The sequence below is a fragment of the Megalopta genalis genome, chromosome 4 (assembly GCF_051020955.1).
Source record: "Megalopta genalis isolate 19385.01 chromosome 4, iyMegGena1_principal, whole genome shotgun sequence".
Classification (NCBI taxonomy): domain Eukaryota; kingdom Metazoa; phylum Arthropoda; class Insecta; order Hymenoptera; family Halictidae; genus Megalopta; species Megalopta genalis.
In genome coordinates this window covers 12,336,375-12,359,510 of record NC_135016.1, presented here as the reverse complement: position 1 = coordinate 12,359,510, position 23,136 = coordinate 12,336,375, and the positions used below count along the sequence as shown (strand labels likewise).

At 48.5% G+C, this 23,136-nt stretch overlaps 1 protein-coding gene across 4 annotated transcripts in view; it reads left to right on the top strand.

Moving 5' to 3' along the window:
- The window catches only part of Sp1 (transcription factor Sp8), a 163,018-nt gene extending 140,129 nt beyond the window's left edge, over positions 1 to 22,889 (top strand). For all 4 annotated transcript variants that reach the window (XM_076521321.1, XM_076521322.1, XM_033475593.2 and 1 more), the window contains 2 exons: positions 19,645 to 20,710; positions 20,779 to 22,889. In XM_076521321.1, the coding sequence (XP_076377436.1) occupies positions 19,678 to 20,710; positions 20,779 to 21,686 (1,941 nt within the window). In that variant the 5' untranslated portion in view covers positions 19,645 to 19,677 and the 3' untranslated portion in view covers positions 21,687 to 22,889. The remainder of the gene's footprint in view (positions 1 to 19,644; positions 20,711 to 20,778) is intronic.
- The last annotated feature ends 247 nt before the right edge of the window (positions 22,890 to 23,136 follow it).

The following is a 23,136-nucleotide window of genomic DNA, read 5'->3' as shown; positions in this document are numbered from 1 at the left end:
GTTAGATTTACCGATCGGACGCCCCGTAAAACATTCTCGATCGGCCGAACGAAAGCTTCGGAGATCTGCCGGTCGCCTTCGGATCGTCGAAACTCCGGCCTTTTTATCGCGATCGCGAACTTTTCTAGAAAGGAAGCGGCCTCTGCGGCCCTCGTGGGAACAAAGAACGCGATAAATCCTCGGGGAAAAGTAGCAACGCCTTTCTCTTTAACCGGGTACGCGGCTCGCGGCGCGGCGCGGCGCGGCACGGTGGCTCGACAAAAATTCAAACGTCGGGAATCTCGTCTCCGCGTCACGGACATTTAGCTGGCAGTTGTTTTCGGAGCGGACGATAATTTATTTACGAGGTCGGGGGGTGAACGGAGCTCGGAGGGCTACCGCAGCCGCTCCCACGGCTCGCCCGGCCACTAAATCGCGAAACAATAAATCCGAGGAGCGGAGTCACCCTCTTTATGGGCCTCTTATACGGGGATGATGTCCTCAGGGGGTAGCCTAATATGTCACAGTCCGTTGCAGCCCATCTCTGGGTACAGGAACAGCAGCAGCGGCGGCGGCATCGTCTCGTCGTCGACGAGGGTGGATCCGCGCGAGAGCACCATTCCTAAGGGTTGCGCTCACGAGGGGACAGATACGCTCCTAATGGAGTGATTGAATAGCAGCGATCCGATAAACTGATCCCGCGTACACGCGTCTCCGTGAATCGAATTAAGCGGATCCTCGTTTTTCAATTCGCCGATCCGCAACCCCGCTTTCGCGGCGCGGCCAGGCGCGGCGCGGCGCGTTGAAAACGGACCCGTGAATAGCGGCCGCTGATTGGCAGTCCCTGCGGAACGGAGATCCTATCGCGAGCGTTTACGTGATCCTCGGGTTTGTCGCGGTTCCGCGGCCCCTTTCGTCAACGCGCAACGTCTTTTTAATAAGTCGACGTGCAACCAGTTTCAAACGGCTGCTAGCTGCGTGCCAGCGTCGCACAGCATGCCGCGCAATCTACAATAAAACTTTAATACCTGAAATGTTTCATTCGCAAAATCTTGTATCGTAAAGCGGTTAACACGCCATCGGCCGGATGACTAAAAATAGTCGTTTCCTTGATTGCTCGCGAGAAGCAATCTGAAATCAAATATCCGAATTTCTTTGCGGGATTCGATCTAAGTTAAATTTATTTTGAACGAAGCAACGCGTCTTGTAATTTCATCGAACTGCCCGATGTTTTGTAAGTTATATCCAGTTTTATAAAGTGATGCGGCATGCTCAAGATATGTCGGCAACGCGCTAAGGTTTTCCCATAATTTCTTTTGTTGCTGAATCTGCTGATTTGTCGTCGAAGCTGCTATTAAAAATGCGTCCGAAAATTTGTTCAAACCATGACGAATCTTATTCAGTGCCGCAACGTCCTTCGAAACTGCAAAGTCGTTTTTCGAAAATATTAGCAATTCGCATTATCTTGTTCGGTTAAACGTTTATCAACTTAGATTATACTTTACAAAATGTTGCGTCCTTGATTTTAGGTATGTTAATTTATGAGACATTGCACTTTATATTGAGGTCAACTTTAGGTGCTCGAATTTGCCCGAAATGTATTAATAAATTATACAATGAAATATTATAAAATCATAAATTATGTTATTATAACAGTATATAAATTTTATATTAAATATATAATATATATTATAAAATTATAGAAAATACAATTGAATATATATTTTAAAATTCATAATTGTAAATTCATAATTGTGCAGCAGAGCTGCAGAGTTGGTGGGTCACGCTTGATCATCGCGTTTATTTATGTTAAAATGTTAAAAAAAAAGAACGCAGCTTACTCATTTTGAAAATGCAGGCGGAATATTACCTGCGCATAGCAATTGTTGCTTACAACATGATAAAATAATGTCTCGAGCAAAAGTGAATCAGAATAGAATTGTCAACAAATTAAAAATAGCAAATATTGCCAAAAGAAGTTATATTTCTCAAACAATTAAAATCACTTTAATTTTTTCAAAGAAACTCATATATTTTGTATCTGTCAATCGATGTATCTTGGTATCCTCTTCAAAAACAAAGTATTCGATCATATTTTCAACAATTTCGTTACATTCAGCATTTTCGTTATAGGCTCAGATAAAAAAGTTAAAAAACGAGGATTTTCAATCTTTTCTTTTCATTCCAAGCAATAGCAAAATTTAAAAAAAGGCTTTCTAGCCATAGTTTAGCAGACTAGGCCTTCCATCATCTAAAAAGAATTCAAATCATATAGCTCAATTTTGAAAAAGTTATTCCGTTTTAAAAGGTGTACGAATACTTTTGTGGGCAACTGTGAAAAAATGAATTGGCTTAGAATGTATGAGTTTCGTACCGAGCAGCCATATGCACGACACACCGTGCGTCGCCGCGACCAACGAACGCTTCGAAAACCGTTCGGACTTCGTGCAGCTCGTACGACAGCCGAGCGTTATCGCCTCGGCATATCGCGATCGTTGCAAACGAGACGTGACAACGAAAAAATTGTTGTAATCTTCGGCGGCCGGGTTAAACGTTCGCTCGATTTGCATAATCTCGGGAACGCGTCGGCATTCCGCGAGGACGGAAAACGCGGCCGCGGATATACGCGATGAAACCATAAATCGGCGGAGTTCCTCGCGCGAGCTAATTTCGCTCGGCGATGCTTTCCTCGACGGCTGATCTCGTCTCGGCTTTTCTGGTCTGCTCGTTCGCGGCATTATGCCCGCGGAATGAAACGATCTGGACCTTCTTAGCGGACTCGAGCCGCGCTCCGTAACACCTATGATCGTTACGCGTGTAATTCATGCCCGGAGAAAGTGCACGCGCTCTTCTGAGTACGCTTAAGTTACGCGAGTACGGCGCGCAGTGATCCCGAAACCTGGAAACGCGGTGCTAAAATAAATTTTCTAAAAATCAGTTTTCTCGTGGTTTAACCAGTTTGCTGTGGCGCCTCCTTTTCAGAGCGCGCACCTATGTGTGTCGCGAGAATCGAGCGACGACGAGTATACTCGTCGAACACAGAGTTAGCGTCGCTGTTAAAATATGAGAACAAGAAGACGGTTTTATTTGATAAAATTAAAAATTTTATTACTAGTATTTACTTATTCACTTGACACATTAATATATACTACGTACATAATAAACGAAAAACGCAGGGAAAATCAAATAGTTATAAAAGTTGAAAATTCAAATTGCTGCTGTAGGTATTGATTCCTGTGGTATTCATTAACGCTAGATTTACGGTGTACAAAAAACGACTGTTTTATATTAGCTTATAAAAGTAACGATAAGATATTTATTCTGATTTTTAACATTATTGTAACATAAGTCATACATGTATCTTTACGATATGGATAAACATGGATTAAAAAATTAGTGATCCGTCATTTTGACGGAAACCATAAATCTAGTGTTAAAACCATGACACTTCGTACATCGAACGCTAATATCGTGAATTATTCATATAATTATTCATATTTGTTATTTGTTTGTTTTATTTTGGCCTGGCCTAAAGATATTTTAAGCATCTTGAAATTTGAGAATATGTTTTTGTTTTTGCTAAAATCACAATTTAAATAGCCAATGGCTATTTAATCTAATCACTACTTTTTACGCACGACGAGTATACTCGTTATAACCCAAAATGCTGCCACTTGTCCATGACGAGTATACTCGTCAAACACAGCTAACTGGTCAAAAGTTGTCCAACCCCATGCACTAGGATTTCTTTGAGAGCTACGTTGATTAACTCCGCTAATAAATTCCTACGCGGGACGGGTAATTTATATTTATTATTGTTATTATCTATTTATTAACGGGCACGTTGCCGTTTATGCGCATTAACAGTAATAGCACAGCGATATAAAAGAATACATTAAGGGCCTATTCTAGCGTCAATTGCGTCTTCGTTTAACGTTCTTTGGCATTGTTTCTTTTTTGTCCGAAGAGTCTGTAGCACTTTTCGCAGTCGTGACAATGTTTATTTTTTATTGTTTGAACCACGTTAAAAAATTTATTTGGCTCGAGAAGGTTAACATTGATGACACTGAATGCACTCTGAAACACGGTTAAACTTTAAGAAGATCGAACCTTGGTGTCTGTGATCGCGGCCATTTTGCTTATCTGAAACGAAAACACATGTACGATTCTTAGTATGAGTTTGGCTATGTAGAAATCAAAGAAAAATGGCAATGATGGAAAAAATTTCGATACTTGATATTTGATTATTGATTTTTTCTACTGATTTTTCAATATTGAGGAAGAGATATTATAGATATTATAGATATTATAGAAAAAAATAATTTTAGGTTGTTTTTATTGTGGACTGTAGGTAAAAGTACAGTAAATTCTCCCCGATTTTCCTTCAGCCTGTAAACAAAAATGGACAATTTGATTATGCGAGCCTCGCAGTTCATTTTTATAGTTTCCGATTGTCAACAATAATAAAAACTAAATGCAAGGCTCAAATAATCATATCTTCTCTTCCCAAATTGTCCATTTTTTTGTGCGCAATCTGAGCGCGAATTAGGGAGAAATTACTGTATTTAGATATCTTGTCGCTTTTATTATAACGTGTGCTTGAATTGAACAATTTGTTCAACCATTTTCTACGAAAAAATGTACCGTATATCGAATCTGTATCTAAATTTTGAAGGAAAATGGTTAAAGTAATTTTGAGATATCGAGGGGATCGTTTTGGATTTACTTTTGGATTTACATGGACACCAACTTGAAGTACAATATGTTACATCGTTAATTACACGAGTTCACGTTGTAAGAATTCGTGCTGCATTAACACATTATCGACCGGCGACGATTTTTATAACTTTCGAAAGTCTACAATGTACGTATTACTTCTTGACCCTTTGCACTCGAGTGGTGACTCAGAAGCACCACTAAAAAATTCCTTACATCACGTTCTGAGATAATCTTAATATATATTAACAAAAAAAGTTTAGATTTAAAAATTTGTTAAGAGCGTAACTGTTGCGCGAGTCCCAAGAGTCAATTTCATACGCATATAGAATGCGTTTTATCTTTATATATATTTATTATTATATTATATATTTATATAAAATAAAAATACTATAAGTTAGAAAAATGATTTAACATTTACAGTTAAAATAGCCTCGAGTGCAAAGGGTTAATAAATCCATTGCTTCTTAATAAATTGTTTAATGACATAACTACTTCAATCATGCACCTAACACAACAAATTGTCTACGGTAAGATCATCTAATAATTTCGTTCGGGATTATCATGTAAGAAAAGACTGATTGGATATCTCTTAGCCTAGCACAGTAATTGAAGGTACGATCGACAGGATTGCGGTAGATAATGTGTCAAGAGCAGGGCTGGGAAAAAATAAATCTTTGGAACAACACAAATGAACTACAAATATTTCTATCTTCTCGTGTATTACAGAATAACAAATACACTTCTTTCGAAGCAATAATTACATGCGAATATCACGTGGATAAATACATTTGAAAATGTTATCTCCGTACGTAATCACTGTTTCAAGGAAAGTTTATTTGCCAAATTCTGTATCACACGAGAAGATATGAGCCGTTTATTTTGAAAGTGACATAAGTTACTTTTTCAAAAAAATCGAGTTAATGGTAACACTAATTACAATCGAACGGTATCTTTTCATTAAAAAAAAAACAAAACAAAAAAAACAAAAGTGACTTATGCCACTTTCAAAATAAACGGCTCATATATTTCAAAAATCTATTTTTTCCCGAGCACTGGTGAACGGTGAGCGCGTCGAAGACCGAGACACCCGATCAAACAGAAGAAGCCGATAGCAATGAAGAAACCAATGTAATGCCCCAGTAAAGCTGATTTCATTCTTAAATGCGAGTAATTCATGTGCTTTAATATTTGCCGCGTTGCGCACGAAGAGGGCCACGATTGTCGTATAATTATTATACGAGAACATTGGTCGCAATATCTTAGGCCGCGTTATAGGAGTTCGCGTTGTAAAAACTCGCATTATACGGCGGTCTACTCTGTGTTTCGGGGCCGGCCACGTGGCAATTAAGTTTCTGCCCGTTTCTCGGAATCACGAACCGGAAGCGTTCGATTACGATGTAAATGGGATGTGCCCCCGACGTAAGGACAACCGAGGGGCCCCGTCCTCGGCGAAATTTCGTGTGGCAGGATTATTTACCTTGTCGAATTACTCGCGAGCCTGATCTCTTAACCGTTTACTTTTTGCGCGGAGGATATTACAACGCGCGGACCGGCCCCGGATTGGATCCTCGTCGGAGGCTCTCGCTTCGACGCAGCACCTGCGTCCGACGAGATGAACGGGTTCACGGTCTGCCAAAGGTGATTTAGTGGCAGTTTGTTGCCGTAGCGGCGTCGGTAACACTTCGGACATGCCGGCCCCGGCGCTATCCGTGTATTACACGGGCCTGGTCCGCGTGCACAAGTAGACTCCGTGGCTTAGCCTTCCGCCAAATTTATTTCTTTGTCTATTTATTTATTCATTTATTTATTCGTTCATTTATTTATTCATTCATTTATTTATTCATTCATTTATTTATTCATTCATGTATTTATTCATTCATTTATTTATTCATTTATTTATTTATTCATTCATTATTCATTTATTTATTTATTTATTTATTTATTCATTTATTCATTCATTTATTTATTTATTTATGTATCTATCTATTACTTATCTATCTATCTATTTACTTATTTATTTATGTATCTATCTATTTATTTATCTATTTATCTATCTATCTATCTATCTATCTATCTATCTATCTATCTATCTATCTATCTATCTATTTATTTATAAACGGGTTAAACATTCTGGTACAACGAAATACAGATAAAGGCCCGACAATCTACGCGCGGCTATCGCAATTAAATTACAATCGTATTATATTAATAATAATATCGCAATAATAGCAATCGCACTAAGTTACTTCTAAAAGTAAGAAGAGGGTTGAAGAAATTTACAGATCCGCCAAATCTATTCATACTCAGAAATATTCTATTTAGATCGTTGTATTGATCATACTCTCTCGGTTCTATGGAAAAAAACAGCGACCAATGAGAGGCAAGATCAGCTGCAGCGAAGTGGACGAGCCAACGAGCGGTCGAAACCCAGTTCCGCCCACTGACTCAGCCGCCTCGCGTCAGCTGATCTCGTCTCTCATTGGTCAAAGTTTCTCGTTAATAACTCGAAATCGAAGCCGCGGATTGCATTTTCGTTAAGGAAAAAGTTACATCAAATGACCACGGGAACCTCTTATTTCCCGCTTGTACAATAATTTGGGGACATCCTGTATGGACCAGGTGCACAGAACGCTTTGTTCAGACATGTTGTTTTAGGCTGTAACCAGGGATCTCCTACGCGTGACTCATTAAACAATAGAAAACCATATGTACATAGGTACATTATTTATATTAAATGAACATGAAATTGACACGTAGGCTGTCGCGAAATCAGTGCACTTTTCCAACCGCGCCAGCCTCGCTTGTATAGAGGCTAGATTTTTACGGTTTTCACGGTAGATTTTCACATTTTACGGTCAGCAAAATTGAATGAATAGGATTATGATTAGGTCAAGTTTTCTTCGTCATTGCGTCAATCAATGCTGCAACGTTTTAAAATTTTTCTGTCGATTTCAGTCTTTCATTCGTGATATTATTTCATTTATGTTCGATTTATTTATTTATATATACTAAAGCGCTCTATCCGTTAAATAAATACAGTAAATTCTCCCTAATTGACCCTCAACTTGGAAACAAAAATGGACCATTTGAGAAGAGGAGGGTGCGATTATTCCAGTCTAGCGGCTCTTTTTTATAGTTGTTGACAATCGATGACTATGAAAACGAGCCGCTCGAATAATCGTATCTCCTCCATTTTTTCTGTACTAGCTGAACATCAATTAGAGAGACATTTGCACATTAATATCTGCTTCCAAAGAAGACGCGGTTCGCACGATGATCAATTATCGATCTATACATCAGCCGATAAGTTAAAACAGTAACTTATCGGTGAGCGCCGATGTTCGATCAGTACTTCGATCTCGCGCGAGCCGATGGAAGATAAATTTCCAGCGTCGGAGAAATTTCGTGGCGGGGTAACCGCGGTCGATTTACCTCTCCCCGTTGCACCCGCGGCCGTTCTTCGTCCGCCTCCTCGAAAACGTCTCGCGGAAGATCGATTTCGCGTCGCCGAGCTGTCGCGTGTCGGCTTCTTCGCCGCGAAAAGAAGCGCGCCCGCCTATCTTGATCTTTATCGAGACCAAGATTGATTAACGCTCGGCGTGCTCTATTTGTTGCAACAGCTCCGCCACGCAGCGACGCGGCGAGCCGGTTGCCACTTTGTCTTAAACGCGTCGCGCGACGTGCTCGACCGTCGACCGATCGGTCGTTCGAAGGTTAATTAGACCGATCTGGACGTAATCCAAGAGCACGAGCCTCGTTAAGATCCTCTTAAATCTGGGGACGCTTCCTTCTTTTTTTCTGCGGCGAGGAAATTGCAAAGCCGTCTAGAAAAAGGGAGGAGAGCAGGTGCGCGATCATCGTCGCGCCGGGGCGACGCGGTCTCCTCTCCGTTCCTCGCGCGGCATTCCGGAGCGGAGTCGCGCGGATTTGGGTCAGAAGGTTCGTTTCGAGGAAGATGTCAGCGCGGTGCCGGGACGGCGACCGCAACACAGTTGCCTGCCGAGGTCCATTTAGATTTAGCCGGCGTTAGGTGTTTACGAGCTTTTAATTGAACGTAAATATTCGCAGGTGCAGGCCGGGATCCGCTCCGGCCGTCTCGTCGCCGCGAATTCCGCGCCTAATTACGAAACGAACGAGCTCGCCTCGCGTACACATCGGGCCGCATCTTTCGGCTTCAATGTAAGCTTGCCTCGTAAAAGGAGCACTTAGGCTGTTAGAAGTATGCCGCTCGGTGTAAATTTATCAGCTCGCGCGTTCGCTCGTTTGCGAATTTCGCCAAGTACCGTTCGCTCATCCGGCCCCTTCGCGTCTCGTAAAACTCCGCCGCGGCTAAATTACGACGACCTCTGGAGCCGCGTTCTTCCCGTATCAGCGGCCGTGTTCCGCCATTACGATGAATAAATAATATAGAGAGGGCGCAGGTGAGAGCCGCGTGTGTGGCCGGTGCTCTCGCTCGTCACAGTTCTCACGTTTCAATCGGTTTCTTTGCTCGCGCCGATAATAGTCCCGCCGGGAGACGTCGTCGCCTTTTGACGCGAGTTTCGGACCTCTGACGCGCGACACGCCGTTTTTGACGGCCGAGAAAAAGAGCATCGATCAGCGCTCTCGATCGTCGCCCCGAGCCTCGATTCCGGACAGATGTTGCCGGGACGCTGCCGCCACGAATCCTGCGACCCCCGATTTTCGCACGATTCGTGGATCTCGCGATGATGTCGAGGCTCCTCGTCGAGCTCTCCGATCGACCGAGCAATGAGTTTGCCCGAAATCGTGGGTCAATTATAATTCCTTTATTTAACACTGACTGTACCATCGCCGGTCAAATGACAGGTTCGACAATTCTTATTCAATTCTTTTCAATTATTTTCAATTCTAATTCAATTATTTTCCAATCTCATTCAATTATTTTCAATTATTATTCAATTATTTTCAATTATTTCCAATTATTCAATTATTCAATTATTTTCAATTCGTTTGATTATTGTAAATTCGTTCAATTATATTATATATTCAATTCTTATGCAATTATAGAAATTATAAAGTCACATCCACCGAAAATCATTCAATAAATTTATTCATCGTAACATATATTAATACAAAAATTGGAAAAAATCTAAATAAATCCAATACTGTAGTGTTAACACGTTAGGAATTTAAGCTATCCTGATATGGAATAAAAATCGTGAACCATGCTTAACTCGTTAATTATTGGTTATGATTCTATAGATATTAATTCTTTTTTACATTCAGTAATCTATGACGTCGATTGTAATATAGTATTACAACAAAATTCTATTCTAAAATTCTATTTATTGTTATTTTCGTGTGCATAATAGTTTAAACAGAGGAGCAGTACATTATATACGCATTTTGTGATTGCACTAATGGTAATATTATGCAATTGACGGTTAAAGGTTTCTAAGGAACCGATAAAAATGTCGACGTTATCTTGACAGAAAAGCAAAATAACGAGAAACTAATTGTCACATTGTATATTTCTCTTGATACGCATGTCTTCTGTTTGAAACATTTTTTTATATAACGTCCCGTTTGCAAGTAATTTAACACGACGCTCAAAAATTTCGTTCGAACTAGTAGATAAAAGGAATATTTTCAATTCTAAGATATAAATCCATTTTTTTTTTTTGACAGTAAATTCTCTCTAATTGTCGCTCAGACTGTGCACAAAAATGGACAATTTGGGAAGAGATGACACGGATTGTAAACAGTTATAAAATCGAGTCGCAAGGCTCGAATAATCGTATCTTCTCCTCCCAATTGTCCATTTTTGTGCACAATCTGAGCGTCAATTAGCGAGAATTTACTATAGTTAGGAATATGACATAATAGATTCATCGGTTTACGACGATCTACCGTACCGCTCGTTCTAATAACTCAGAAGACCAGAATTTGCAGCAGATAAATCTAACAAAGATTTGTTTAGTAATGTCCAATATTTATTTAAAAAAGAAATGACCGCTTGATCTCGATGAACATACAACTACTTCATTAACTAAAAATAGAAGATTTGTAGATCTTGTTCTCACATTTCCCGTGACTCTAAAACTTAGAATAAAGTAATAAAATCAGAATACATTGATTTAATTAATATTGATTTACCACCTGACAATTAAAATTATTCGTTGTACATTATCATTAGAACCCAAATAGTAATCAGAAAAATATTATGAACTACATCAGACGCTCGTTATTATAATTTTGCAGGTCCGATTGTAATTGTCTTATCGATTTCTATTGTACAATAGCACTCTATAACACGTCCGATAAAAAATAAATAAATAAGTAAGATTTGATATCTTTGAAAATGAGCGATTGCCTCTTAGTAGGGGAGACCGTGGCTAGAAGTTCCGATCTTGAGAAAACATAAAAATTGACTAAGAAATAATGCAGTTATTTTCTTCATTTCTGACTAACTTATTGTTAAATTTATTCTAATTAAAAATTGTCAACATAAATTTAATATATTGCAATAAGTTTTTCATAGAAACTCGTTTCTTTGTGATCAATTCAAGAGGAACTTCTTACCCTGTCATAGGGGAAGTTGTTAACTCTCTGGGATAAGATATTACTAAAAAATAAATGTTACTTTCCAATGAGATATTTCATTCTCCGATGAAATAAAACACAATTTCATTAATGAAGCTTGTTTATTAATCTCTTAGGCACGACGTGCCACTATAGTGGCTCACTCTAGTAGCTTACTCGTTCATCGTTTGAATTAAATAATCGTCTTCATATGCATTGTTTCATACTTATTTTGTCTTCACATCGATTTACAACAGTGTTAACAATATTCAGACGGAATACATACAGTATCAGACTCTGTACTACAGTACATACCAAACTCTGCCGTCCAGGAAAATAGCCTCGCGCAGAATTCAGCCGTATCTAAAAGGTTAACATCGGATCCGCAGAAAAACATATATATTTTTGAAAGAAAAAGATATACTATCTTCGGCACAAACATTGATACAGTAAAATGAAAATAATAATCTAATATTATGATAATTTAGGAACAACTTTACTTAAATCTACTAGAAATAACCTTTCAAACGAAAAAAATTAGATATCGTCAAACGACTCGTCAGAATCACAGTTCGGACAAATATATGATACAGCATTTACTTTCCTCGTACATTTATGGTATGAGCCCAGGGTATGAACCCAGTTTTTGCGTAACTACGCTAAATTCATTCTTCCCTGGGCTCTGATTTAGAATGTGCATCGCAACGCAACAGGAACTATTTGTACATTTAAGGTGGTGTAAGTTGTTGCGGTAACAATATGCCTCGAGTCACGGGAACAACTAGTCCCAATTGACATGTGCGGCAATGTACAAAAATATTTTGTTCATATATTCGAATATTCTAATAAATGCTATTACAACATGTTCTTAAATGTTATTCGATTTATAAGAACAGAACAATAGACGATATCGACGTTAAATAATTGAATTAGACACAAAAAATAATGACTGCGAAATAATTACTTACCTGGTATGTGACTACTATCTCCTCTAAAATTACACAATTCGCTGTCGCGGACGCTACTAAAATGGTCGACGGCGTGGCGTGATCGGTCCACGCTTTCAAAACAATCGAAAGCATAACGCGATTCTTTTCCATTTAAAATAAATTACCATCGGAACGACTCACCCCTGAAATTTTTAGCGCCGGATTCCCCTATATTTTTAACACGCATATTAAAAACTACTTTCAACAGAAAATCATGCTCTGCTCGCGTACAAATAAGATCCGCCGTATAAAACTTCGAAATACGAACGAAATTCGTTCGCCGTTGTCCTCGATTTCGGTTCAATTCAGCGATGCACGCACGACGTGGCGCGGCGGATCGTTTAAATTTCTGGCATTGGCGAATCATTTCGGCCGCGAGCCACGGCTCCACTGCTACAACTCCATGCGCATTGCTGCACATACACGAGCAGCCGCGCCACACAGAGCACAGAAGAAACAATGTCGTATCGTTTCTCGTGTCGCGCGAGTGTGCGAGGGACGCCGAAGGTGCACGGCGGGGCCGCGACTCGACCATGCCTTGGTTTAAATGCTAATACTCGGTTAATTTATCGCCCTACGATTCCGATTCCCGATCCCGCGCAGCCGAAGCTATTTACTTAAACTTTCGTAATTGAAAGAAAGCCGCCGACCGGGACCACCGGGCAGCGACGCCAATAAAGTGTCGAATATACGGGGACGCCGGGGAGCTTTCGGTAGGCTGATCTAGGAGCCTAATAACATCTCGAATAAATCGAGCCCGGGCTGGTCTACCTGGCCGAACAATAAAGACGCGTCGCGGCTCCACCCCTCGGCGAAACGTGCTCGGGCAAACGGCGCGGAAAATGTCGACGGTTATAGAGCCGGGATCCTCTTTGAGTCGGATGCGACGTCGTCGGAGTAGGCCCGGTCAGGCCAGGCAGAAGGCCGGTAACAAATTTCAACTAGCTCTCGGCGACGCTTAATATCTCGAGCGGCGAAGGAAACTGGAATACGGATGCGCGTCCAAGGGGCCCGGTGGTAGCGCGAGCCGGGAGACCCGGGGATTTTACAGCTCTCGTAACGTTCATTTAATTGAAGGTAGAAGCGTCCCGGTGGTGGCGGGACACGGCCAGCTTTTCTGCAAACGTAGAATTTTATGTCCGGTTGTCCTTCGGAACGAGCCGGCCGCGGTGCTTACGCAAGAGTCCGAACGGCGCATCGCCGATAGGGAGGCAGGGCAGTAAAAAGGCTCGAAACAGCTCGAAACGGCGAACACCGAGGCTGGCCGAACGAAGAAGGCCGGGGCTCGGCGGCCAAAGGGGGTCACGTTTCCGAAATTAGAAGCGTTTCTAGAGGGAGCGGACGGCTAGCCGGGGCGATAGATCGGACACTCGGCCGCTAATTGGCTGCAGAATTTTATGTACCACTAAATTACTCGATGCAAATGCAGCCGCTTCCGTCGTTCGGCCGTGGATATTCCAGAAGCACGCGCAAACTCCAGCGGGCCGGGGCCGGGCCGGTCTCCTCGCAAGATTTACGCCGGCCTCATTACCCTAATGAAGACGTAAGGGCTGGGAAACGAGTCGCGCGATTTCGCCCGAAAACCAATTGCCTATTCGCGTTGCCCCGCCGTGGAACGGCGGCCGCGCGAGAGCTTCGTTCCCGTGACGACAAACGACCGGTAACGGGGGGAGCAGGGGGGCCCGGCGTTGTCGCGCACGGTATCTAAATCTCGCGAAATGAACTGCGCGATCCGTTTACGATCCGGCCGGGAGAACAAGGGCTCGATCGCACGAAATAACCTGGAAACCTGAATCTAACGAGGCTCGAGCGTTGCCTGGGCTCTTGCCGATCGATCCCGCGTCGAATCGACTCCGAGCTATGCATCGACGGCTATCGCTTGACCCCGATCCCGCCCCCCTCGGGCCATCGACAACCGAGGAGAAACGATCCGGTCGATTCTTCTCCTACTTTAGATGACATTTAGTGCGATCGTTCCCGGGTTCCCTTCGCCGGTGAACGCCGTTCCGATTCGTTTGATACAACTCTGCCTCGAAACCTAAAGCGAAAACGAATGAACGCGCCAGCGGGCAAGATAAAAACTCGATCCTTCGCCGCGCGACGAGACGCGAAGCCGCTTCGCGTTTCGCCGACCCTCGATCCCTCGAGCCTCGAAACAGCGCGGCGGCGGCTGCCCTCGCGCCGCGTTAACTGGCCCACGAATTATAACTAACCGGTAATGGCCGCTTAATATTCGCGGTGGCTGTCGCCCGCGACAGATTTACGAGTGCTAATGAATTGGTGGTAGCGGGCCCGCTCTCTCGGGCCGCAGACGCGACGACAGACGATCGGAATAGGCGTCTTCTTCGCTCGTCTCTCTCTCTCTCTCTCTCTCTCTCTCTCTCGGAAACGCGCTCTCTCGCTCTCTTTTTCTCTCTCTTTCTCCTCGGCTAGGACTCGGAGATCACGTGGCCGCCCTTCTATACCCGGAAATCATTAGGTCCAAGGGCAATTTGAAATTTGTCTCGAGGGAGCGCGGCTATATGCCGGGGCCAAAAAACTCTCTGTTCCGTGGGGCGCGGAGGGGCGGGCAGGGGGCGAAAAGATGAAAGGACGCGGAGAGGAAGACGCGGTGGAAGAAGGAGAAGAAGAAGAAGAAGAAGGAGGAGGAGATGGAGGAGAAGAAGAAGAAGCCTCCGTTGTTCCCTCCGGTCGCTCGATAGCCGAATAAATTTGGGTAGCTCCCTGTTTTGGCCCGGGGCCACGGTTATACAGCAAGAGGTAGAGACTTTTTCGGATATACGATCGGACCTTTCGTAACGCGGCGCCGCGGACAGAGGCGAGAAGGGGCCCGGGGACGAAGGGCGAGAAAGAGACGGCCGGGTCCTTCTCTCACGATGGATTTAATTAAAAAACATAATTTAGAAGGGAGGATAACAGGTAGCTGCCGTTTGATGGGAACTAACGGAGGCACGGTCGCGGTGCAGCTTCGGTTATTCATGAATAAAATTATTAATCCTGTCTTCCAGCGAAACTTCTATCCCGCGTGTCCCGGGTCGTCCCTATCTCTCGTTTCCCAATAGCCACGAAACGCGCCGCCGCCGTGCCGACCCTAATTCCGCTTCGCCGGTACGGCCGCCATGGAACAACGGCCATGAAAATATCGCCGCGCTCACGGCGACGGATCTTCTCCGAATTCGACGGCGACGTACGCTCGACGGAACGGTGACCGGCGGGCGACGCGACGTCGGAAGTCGCCACGGCGCCGTTCGCGGCTCGCGATCGCTATCCCCGCGGCGGTAATAAGCGCGGCCAGCGGCTCCGGGGTTGCGGCGCGATTTATCCGGTGGGGCCTGCGTGCCGACGCAGTTGCATGCGGAGACCGATAAACAAATAATTAGCATTAAGAGCGAGCGAGCGAGCCACGGCCGCGATATCTCGGCGATAGCGTTCGCGGGCGCCGCGCGCCGCGCGTACCCCGCTGTACCAGAGAGAAGTTGCGCCGACAGCGAACGGAGACGCTAACGACGACCCTCGCCGCGTAACGGCACCGCGTCCGGCGGACGACCGGCTCTCCCCGTCGCGGTGGAAACGACGTTCCCTTGGGTGGCCGAGAACCAATTAACAGAAAATACGAAAATTTCGCGGCGCGCACACAGCCCGGCGTGCTCGGCTTAATTTAATCCCTCGCGGCCGTTTTTATTGCCGCGGCAAGTTGTTACGGAAGAGTTTATTTTTACAGCCGGCGCAGCGTTGCTTTTATAGGAACCAGATCGATATTAAGATTGCGCGTGGCCCGTTCGTCGGGCTTAACGCGGGCCTGGATACGGCGCCGCGGCCGCCAGGAAACGAAAAACCTTTATTACGCGGTTTACGAGTGTTCAAGAGGGATATCGGGGCCGGCGACCCGCCGCGCCGGTCAGATAACACACCGGGATCGTCTCGGGGACTTCGTAGGAATCGCGCGCGTTTCGGAAAACCGGAGCGCGCCGCGGCGTCGGGCTCGGTCGCTCGTCCGTCTCGAGGTCGACGCAGGTGAATCGAATCGAAGGAGCGGAGCCACCGAGGCAGGTGGCTGCTCCGGTGCCGCTCCGAGCCGAGCTCCGGCGAATCCGGTCAATGGCTCTCCGGGAACGACCGTCGTCGCGTCGCTTTTTACACGGAAATCAGAAAAGACGCCGACCAATCTCGCGTCCGGCTCTATTACCGCGGAAAGGTAGAAGCCTGCTCTTTTTTTGCATCGATACCTTTAACCACCGTTTCGGGACGAAGTGCCGCTCGGTAGCTCGGCGCAGGAAACCACGGCGTACTCTATTTTGCGGCGGAACAGGGATTCGATGGAGTCCGCCAGGGAAATATGTTTGACGCGCGGACGTCGGATGCGGTTCGCCGCAAACCCCTATGGCCTGTCGAGTTCGCACGCCTGTCGGCTCCGGTTAGGGCTGTCGCTCGAACCCCGACGCCTCCGCGTCCAGCTGTCGCGTGGCGAGTGTTACGAGTGCGGCGAGCGTTCTCGCTCCGACACCCACCGGTTCCACTCCACCTTGCCCGTTTGCTACCCTGCGGACACCGCGCCCCGACCGGCCGTCGGTTAACCGGCGACAGGCTTAACGCCGACGCTCCAGGAAAATCGCGTCGCCCACCATTTTTCTATCGCGCGGCCCACGACGGATCTCCTTTTGACGCGGCGTCATGAATCTAATTCGTCACAGCGTCGGCCCGGTTCGACGCGCATCGCCGGTCAACTCGGCCGTAACATTCCGAGTCCTCTCGGTGGATGTCGGCCGGATGGACCGGCGGACAGGCCGAATCGTGTCGCCGATGGATGCCCTCATTGCAAAAACGCGTTCGGCCGATGCTTTACGACGTCCTGCAGCCCTTTCGTCGACGCTCTACGACGTTCGCCGGACGGCGTTCTCGGAAGGTAGCCACCGGCCGTGAGCCGAGCCGGACGGGCGAACAACGAGCGAACAGCTCCCTGGTTTTAATTTATGCGCGGCACTGCCGGAGGCGTTATTAGTCCTAGCTCTCGCCGCGATGGGCGTGACGTCACGCGGCTAAAACAAAGGATCCTAGCCGAGCCCATCCCACGGCGGGTCTCTTTCAACTGTGCCGACCGAAGGGCGCGAATCGTAGGACCGGACCTCGTTTACCCGGACGCTTTACGCTTCGCGAGCTTTCGTTCCACGAAACCGGCCTCGAGTCCTCGAGCCTCTCGAGCTCGAAACGCGAGCGAAAGAAAAGCAGAGCGCGCGCGGACTGATGCCTACGTATGTATATACGTCGCGGCGTGTGCGTGCGTAGCCGACATAAAACGCAGACGCTTCGCAAAGAATCGCGGTAATTGACGGAGGACAGGTATAATAGACGAGAGCGGGTGAATCGGGCACATACATCGGCGACTCGAAGGCGCCTCGCTCGTGCTGCCAGCATGCAATAACGACTCTTTTTCGTTCTGCGCTGCGTAATTATAGACTGGCCACAACTGCCGGCTAATATCGCTCTAATCGATAACCCTATTAACGCTCCGCACGGTCTCGTTAACGGATCATACGAATACGAAGCTCGACGAAGCTCCGGGCTGCTTCGCCGCGATCGCGAACCCGAGCGGATCGGGTTCGCGGAGCCGCGGACACGATCGTGTCCGACGCTGAAAACGAAACCAGAGGAGGCTAATTGAGAGACGTCGTTGTCTCCACCGGGCCACTGTCATATCGTTCCGACGGATCAATAGGTAGCTTGCCTACAACCTGCACTCACGAAGCTCGAAGAGGGCGTGGCCCGTACACCATCGGTCGAGAGATACTCTCTCTCTCTCTCTCTCTCTCTCTCTTTCTCTCTCTCTCTAGTTCGCCCCACTCGTTCCCTCCCGCCGGTTTGCCCTCCGTCTATCCTCCGGCTTCTCTCCCCCGGCTGGTGGCGAGCCACCCTAGCCACGCGGCCAGGAAGGACGATTTTGTCTTCCACCCCTCGGCGAGCAAGCGTCGAAATTTACCGTCACCTTCCGATTCGTCGACGACACGGAACGAGGGCCAGCCTGTTCGACACCCCCTTCGGAAGCGACGCGCGGGTTTGCAGGCCCTACGACGAGGCTCCCGATTATCGACGATCGGAGGAGGAGAGGCTAAGAAAACGACGGCGCGGTCGAGTCAGGAAATCCAACGGGTCTTCGAAAGGCGAAAGGTGCGAGTCGTCGACCCGGTTCGAACGACTCCCGAGATTTTCTAAAGAGCGGAACGAGCAAAGAGCTCGGCGCTCGCCGATGACCGCAAGCGTGGTTATTACCCTGGCAACCTTGCCCGAAGTCACGGGACGGGGTGACCACGGATTGGTAGGGTTCCGTCTCTCCGTCTCTTCGTCTCCTTCTCTCTCTCTCTCTCACTCTCCCTCCCGTCCTCTTGGTCTCTATCAGCGAAGGGTGCGCGCACTCGTTGTCTTTGGTCGGTGTTGGTGCAAGGTTGAACCGTGTGGAGGCGTGTCGCCTCGATGGCGCCGACTGCTAATGGCTGCGCGGCCCGCCAGACTTTAATTTCCTGCCGCTTCCGCGGACCCTTTGCCTTTACCTTTCCACGTCCGAATCCGCGCCGGACCCTTCCCAGCCTCCAGCCTGCAGCCTTTCGGTAGCCGCCGACCGTCCGCTCGTCTTTCGTCCCGCGATCATTTGCATTCGAGCGGGATCGCGACGCTCCGCCACCACCCCTGCCAGCGTCTCTCGTAACGGCAGGAAAAAAGCTGTGGCTGTAGTATCGCCGAATCGGCGCGGGTTTTTATCGAGGGCGGACGGATACCGGGAACAGTCGGCGCTTAAAGTGTTTTACGCGAAGCGATTCGGTTTCCCCGGTTTTGTTGGCTCGCCGGCAATCTTCCACGTCTTCTAGGATAGGACCGGCAATTTTGTGTCATTATACACCCTCGGGGGAAGCCTCCGTCCCGTCCCGCCGCGCCGCGCCGCGCCACTCCTCGCCGGCCGGTGGCGAGCGGGCTCGGTTTTTTTGGGTCGATTTAGCCGCGATTATGGCCGCATCCAGCGGGCGAGCAGAGCGCTCGACTTCGATATTACGAGCCGCGTTGAGCCTTGAGAAAGCGTCTCAATCGGCCGGGGCTCGATTTCGTCGGATCGATATACGCGAGCGGACGCCTAATTCGCGAAGCTCCTCTCGAAACTCGTTATTATCGGTTTGCGTAATCGTGTCGGAAGAGCGGGACCATCATTCGAGCAGGTAACACCTGCTCGGGAACGCGTTTCGCCGTAATAAAATCGTGGCTAGCGCTGCGCCGGTGTGGCCGACCGAACGAAAAATTGGTCGAAGGGTTCATACCCTCGCGTTTGATGCGATGCGATGCGATGCGATGCGATGGCGATATGATCCGGGAGGAGGGAATCGAATCGGATCGAATCGAATCGTAATCTCGTGTTTTGTTGTTCTTGTTTCAGGACCATCCGGGCTTGAGGGGCACACCGTTGGCGATGTTGGCAGCGCAGTGCAACAAGCTGAGCAGCAAGAGCCCGCCGCCGTTGGCGGACGCGGCCGTCGGCAAAGGTTTTCACCCGTGGAAAAAGAGCCCGCAGAGCAGCGGTAGCTCGCCGCAGCACAGTTCTAGCGGCAGCGGCGGGGGCGGGGGCGGCGGCGGAGGTGGAGGAGGAGGCGGCGGCGGCGGAGGAGGCGGAGGATGCACGACGACCGGCGTCAGTCAAAGACCGGCGGCGACGAGCAGCGCCGGCAGCACGACCGGCGGCTACGCTCGGGCCCCGGTGACTTCTTGCGCCTCGACGGCGCCCCAATACGGCAGCGACCTGTACTTTCCGGGAACGGCGAGCGCCCAACCGGCCGGCGATCCGCATCATCATCAGAGCAGCCTGCTCGGAAAGGTCGAGGGAGCGACCTTGGGCTCGGTGTACGGCCGACACCCGTACGAGTCGTGGCCGTTCAACGCGATGCCGGGCGCGACCCACGGCGGAATCAAAGCGAGCGACGGCTGGTGGGACGTGCACGGGGCCGCGACCGCCGGCGGATGGCTGGACGTGAGCAGCACGGTCGGCGTCGGCGTCCACGCCGCGCAAATGGCCAACTACTCGGCCGACTATTCGACCAGCCTCGCGCTCGCCGGCAATCATTTGTTGACCACCGCGACCACCGCCGGCCACAATCTCCTGCAAGACACGTACAAATCGATGTTGCCCGGCGGCCCGCCCGGATTCGGGCTGCACCACCACGCGGCCGCGACGGCGGGCGCTGGCGCCGGGGCCGGCAGCCCGCAGGGGAGCGGCGGCGGCGTCGGCGTCGGGGCCGGCGGTGTCAGCCAGGCCCCGTCGCCCCGCTCCCAAAGACGCTACACCGGCAGAGCCACCTGCGACTGTCCAAACTGTCAAGAAGCCGAGAGGCTTGGCCCGGCCGGCGTGCATCTTAGGAAGAAGAACATCCATAGCTGTCACATACCCGGATGCGGTAAGGTCTACGGGAAAACGTCGCATCTGAAGGCCCACTTACGGTGGCACACTGGTGAGCGACCGTTTGTTTGCAACTGGCTTTTCTGTGGCAAGCGGTTCACACGTTCGGATGAGTTGCAGCGGCACCTTCGAACCCACACCGGCGAAAAGAGATTCGCCTGCCCGGTCTGCAACAAGCGGTTCATGCGCAGCGACCATCTCGCGAAGCACGTCAAGACCCACAGCAGCAGCAGCAGCAGCAGCGGCAGCAAGGGCAAGGGGGGAGCGGGGAGCTCGTCGGCCGAGTCCTGCTCCGACAGCGAGGACAACGGGAGTCAGCAGAGTCCCACTTCCAGCTCGGTGCCGCCGCAGCCGCAGCCGCCGCCGCCGCCGCAGCAGCAGCAGCAGCAGCCGGGCCAGCAACCGGCCCAGGGGGCACAGGCCCAACAGCAACAGGCTCTGGTGGCGGCGGCGGCGGCGGCGGCGGCGGCAGCGGCAGCGGCGGCGGGCCAGGACACCAACAACACCACCACATCCCAGACCACCACCAGTCTCGGCCATCAGCCGACAACGCCCATGACCCCAATACAGATGACCCCGCCGCCTCTGACCCCACACCATCCCCACCACCCGCATCTCCCTCCTCTAATGCACCATCCGCATCATCACGCAACATCCGTGCCGGCGGCGGCGGCGGCCCACCACCCGCACGCGGGGATGAGCATGCACTGAGCCCGGTGGGGCCCGGAGCCGGTGCCTGCAGTTCCGCTGCCGCAACGGCCCTGGGCTCCCCCCTATCCTACCCCCTCAACCTGAACCTCGTACAGAACCACGCGACCATCGGTCACCACCACACCACTACCGCGCACCACCAACACCAGAATCAGAATCACAACCAACATCACCATCACCACCACCACCACCATCATCACCACCAACAACAGCACTCGCGTCAGAGTAACTCCTATTCCGTGCAACAAAATCCTGGCACGCCGGGGACCGCGCAGACTCCCTCACCCTCGTCCCCCGCGCCTGTACATAGTCTCTAGGTCTCTACGTCGACGGCTCAGCCACTCTTTCTCTCTCTCTCTCTCTCTCTCTCTCGCTCTAGCTCTCTTTCTCTCTCTCTCTTCTTCAATCATTTTTATGTTTCTCTCGAGGCCCTTGAACGGATTCACCCCCGCCCCCCGAATATATACGGATAGCGACGGAGCCTTTCTTTCAGGATGCTTCGATGCTCGAACCGGAGTCCCAGCTAGTCGAACCGGGCCGGCCACGGCCTTGTCGCCTAACGTAAGCGCGCCAACGTAAGTGTTTCCTGGCTCCGAATCGCGCCGACCAGTTCGAAGCGACGTACATTACATATTCGCACGCGTCCGTCGCTACCCTGTGTGTGTCTCTCTTTCTCACTCTCTTTCTCGCTCTATCTCTCTCTCACTCTCTCTTTCTCTCACTCTCACCCTACTTACTACACCAACACCCTCTTGGTTTCTGTCTCCCCGAACGTCTTCACGACGTTCCCGGTTCGTTTCCTCGGCCGTTCCCTCGGTCGGCGGTCGTCGAAACCGTGACCACGGTCCGTCGACACCGTCGACCGTCGATAACTTGTAAATATTATACATAGCGCGTGAGAAAGATATTATATTAATTAAGCGGTGTAATGTTGTAAAAAAATTCTATATAAACGCACTGTCGCGCTGTACCATACACTTAACACGTAGATACACGCAACAAATGCATATACGAGACAAGGTGCGCGCGAGCTCTCCCTCGGTTTTTCGAAACGACGCGACCACGCGACGACGGAACGACGACGCCCGCGCGCCCTCGCCCTCGATCATCGCTACCGGGGGATAATACGAGATATATCGAATCGAGATTCCTCTCCGAGCAGGTTCCAAACGACGCATCACCGTGCAGGCACACACAGAGACGCCCGTCGCACGACGGGAGAAAACCGCGTATATATCGGATTAATTCGATCCAATTGATTTCCCCTTGACGCGCGATTTGCGTTTGGAACTTGGTATTCGGACTGCATCCCGACCGTCATCGACCGTCATCGACCGACGACGACCTTCTTCGATCTTAAATATCACGATATTATGAATTAATTATTATTATTATTATTAATTATTAATTATTAATTAATTATTAATTATTATTATTATTATTATTGATGTATTATTATAAAGATTATAAATTCATTTTGAAAGAGATAAAGAGGAAATAAACGATGCTTTTGTGAGTAACCGATGTGCCTCTGAATATCATGATTCCCCCCGTGATCGTGTTCTCCATTAAACGTCTATCATCCCCTAGCTATCTCTCTCTCTCTCTCTCTCTCTCGGCCCTCTTGCTCCTGCCGCCGCCACTTCTTCGATGACCCGCCACTTCCCCCCTCCAGAAGAAGCATCCACCGCTGGATGTCCTCGCTTTAGCTCGCACCTTCGAGGACCTCCTCCGGCGGTATGTATGCCCCCGGTATGTATGTACCAC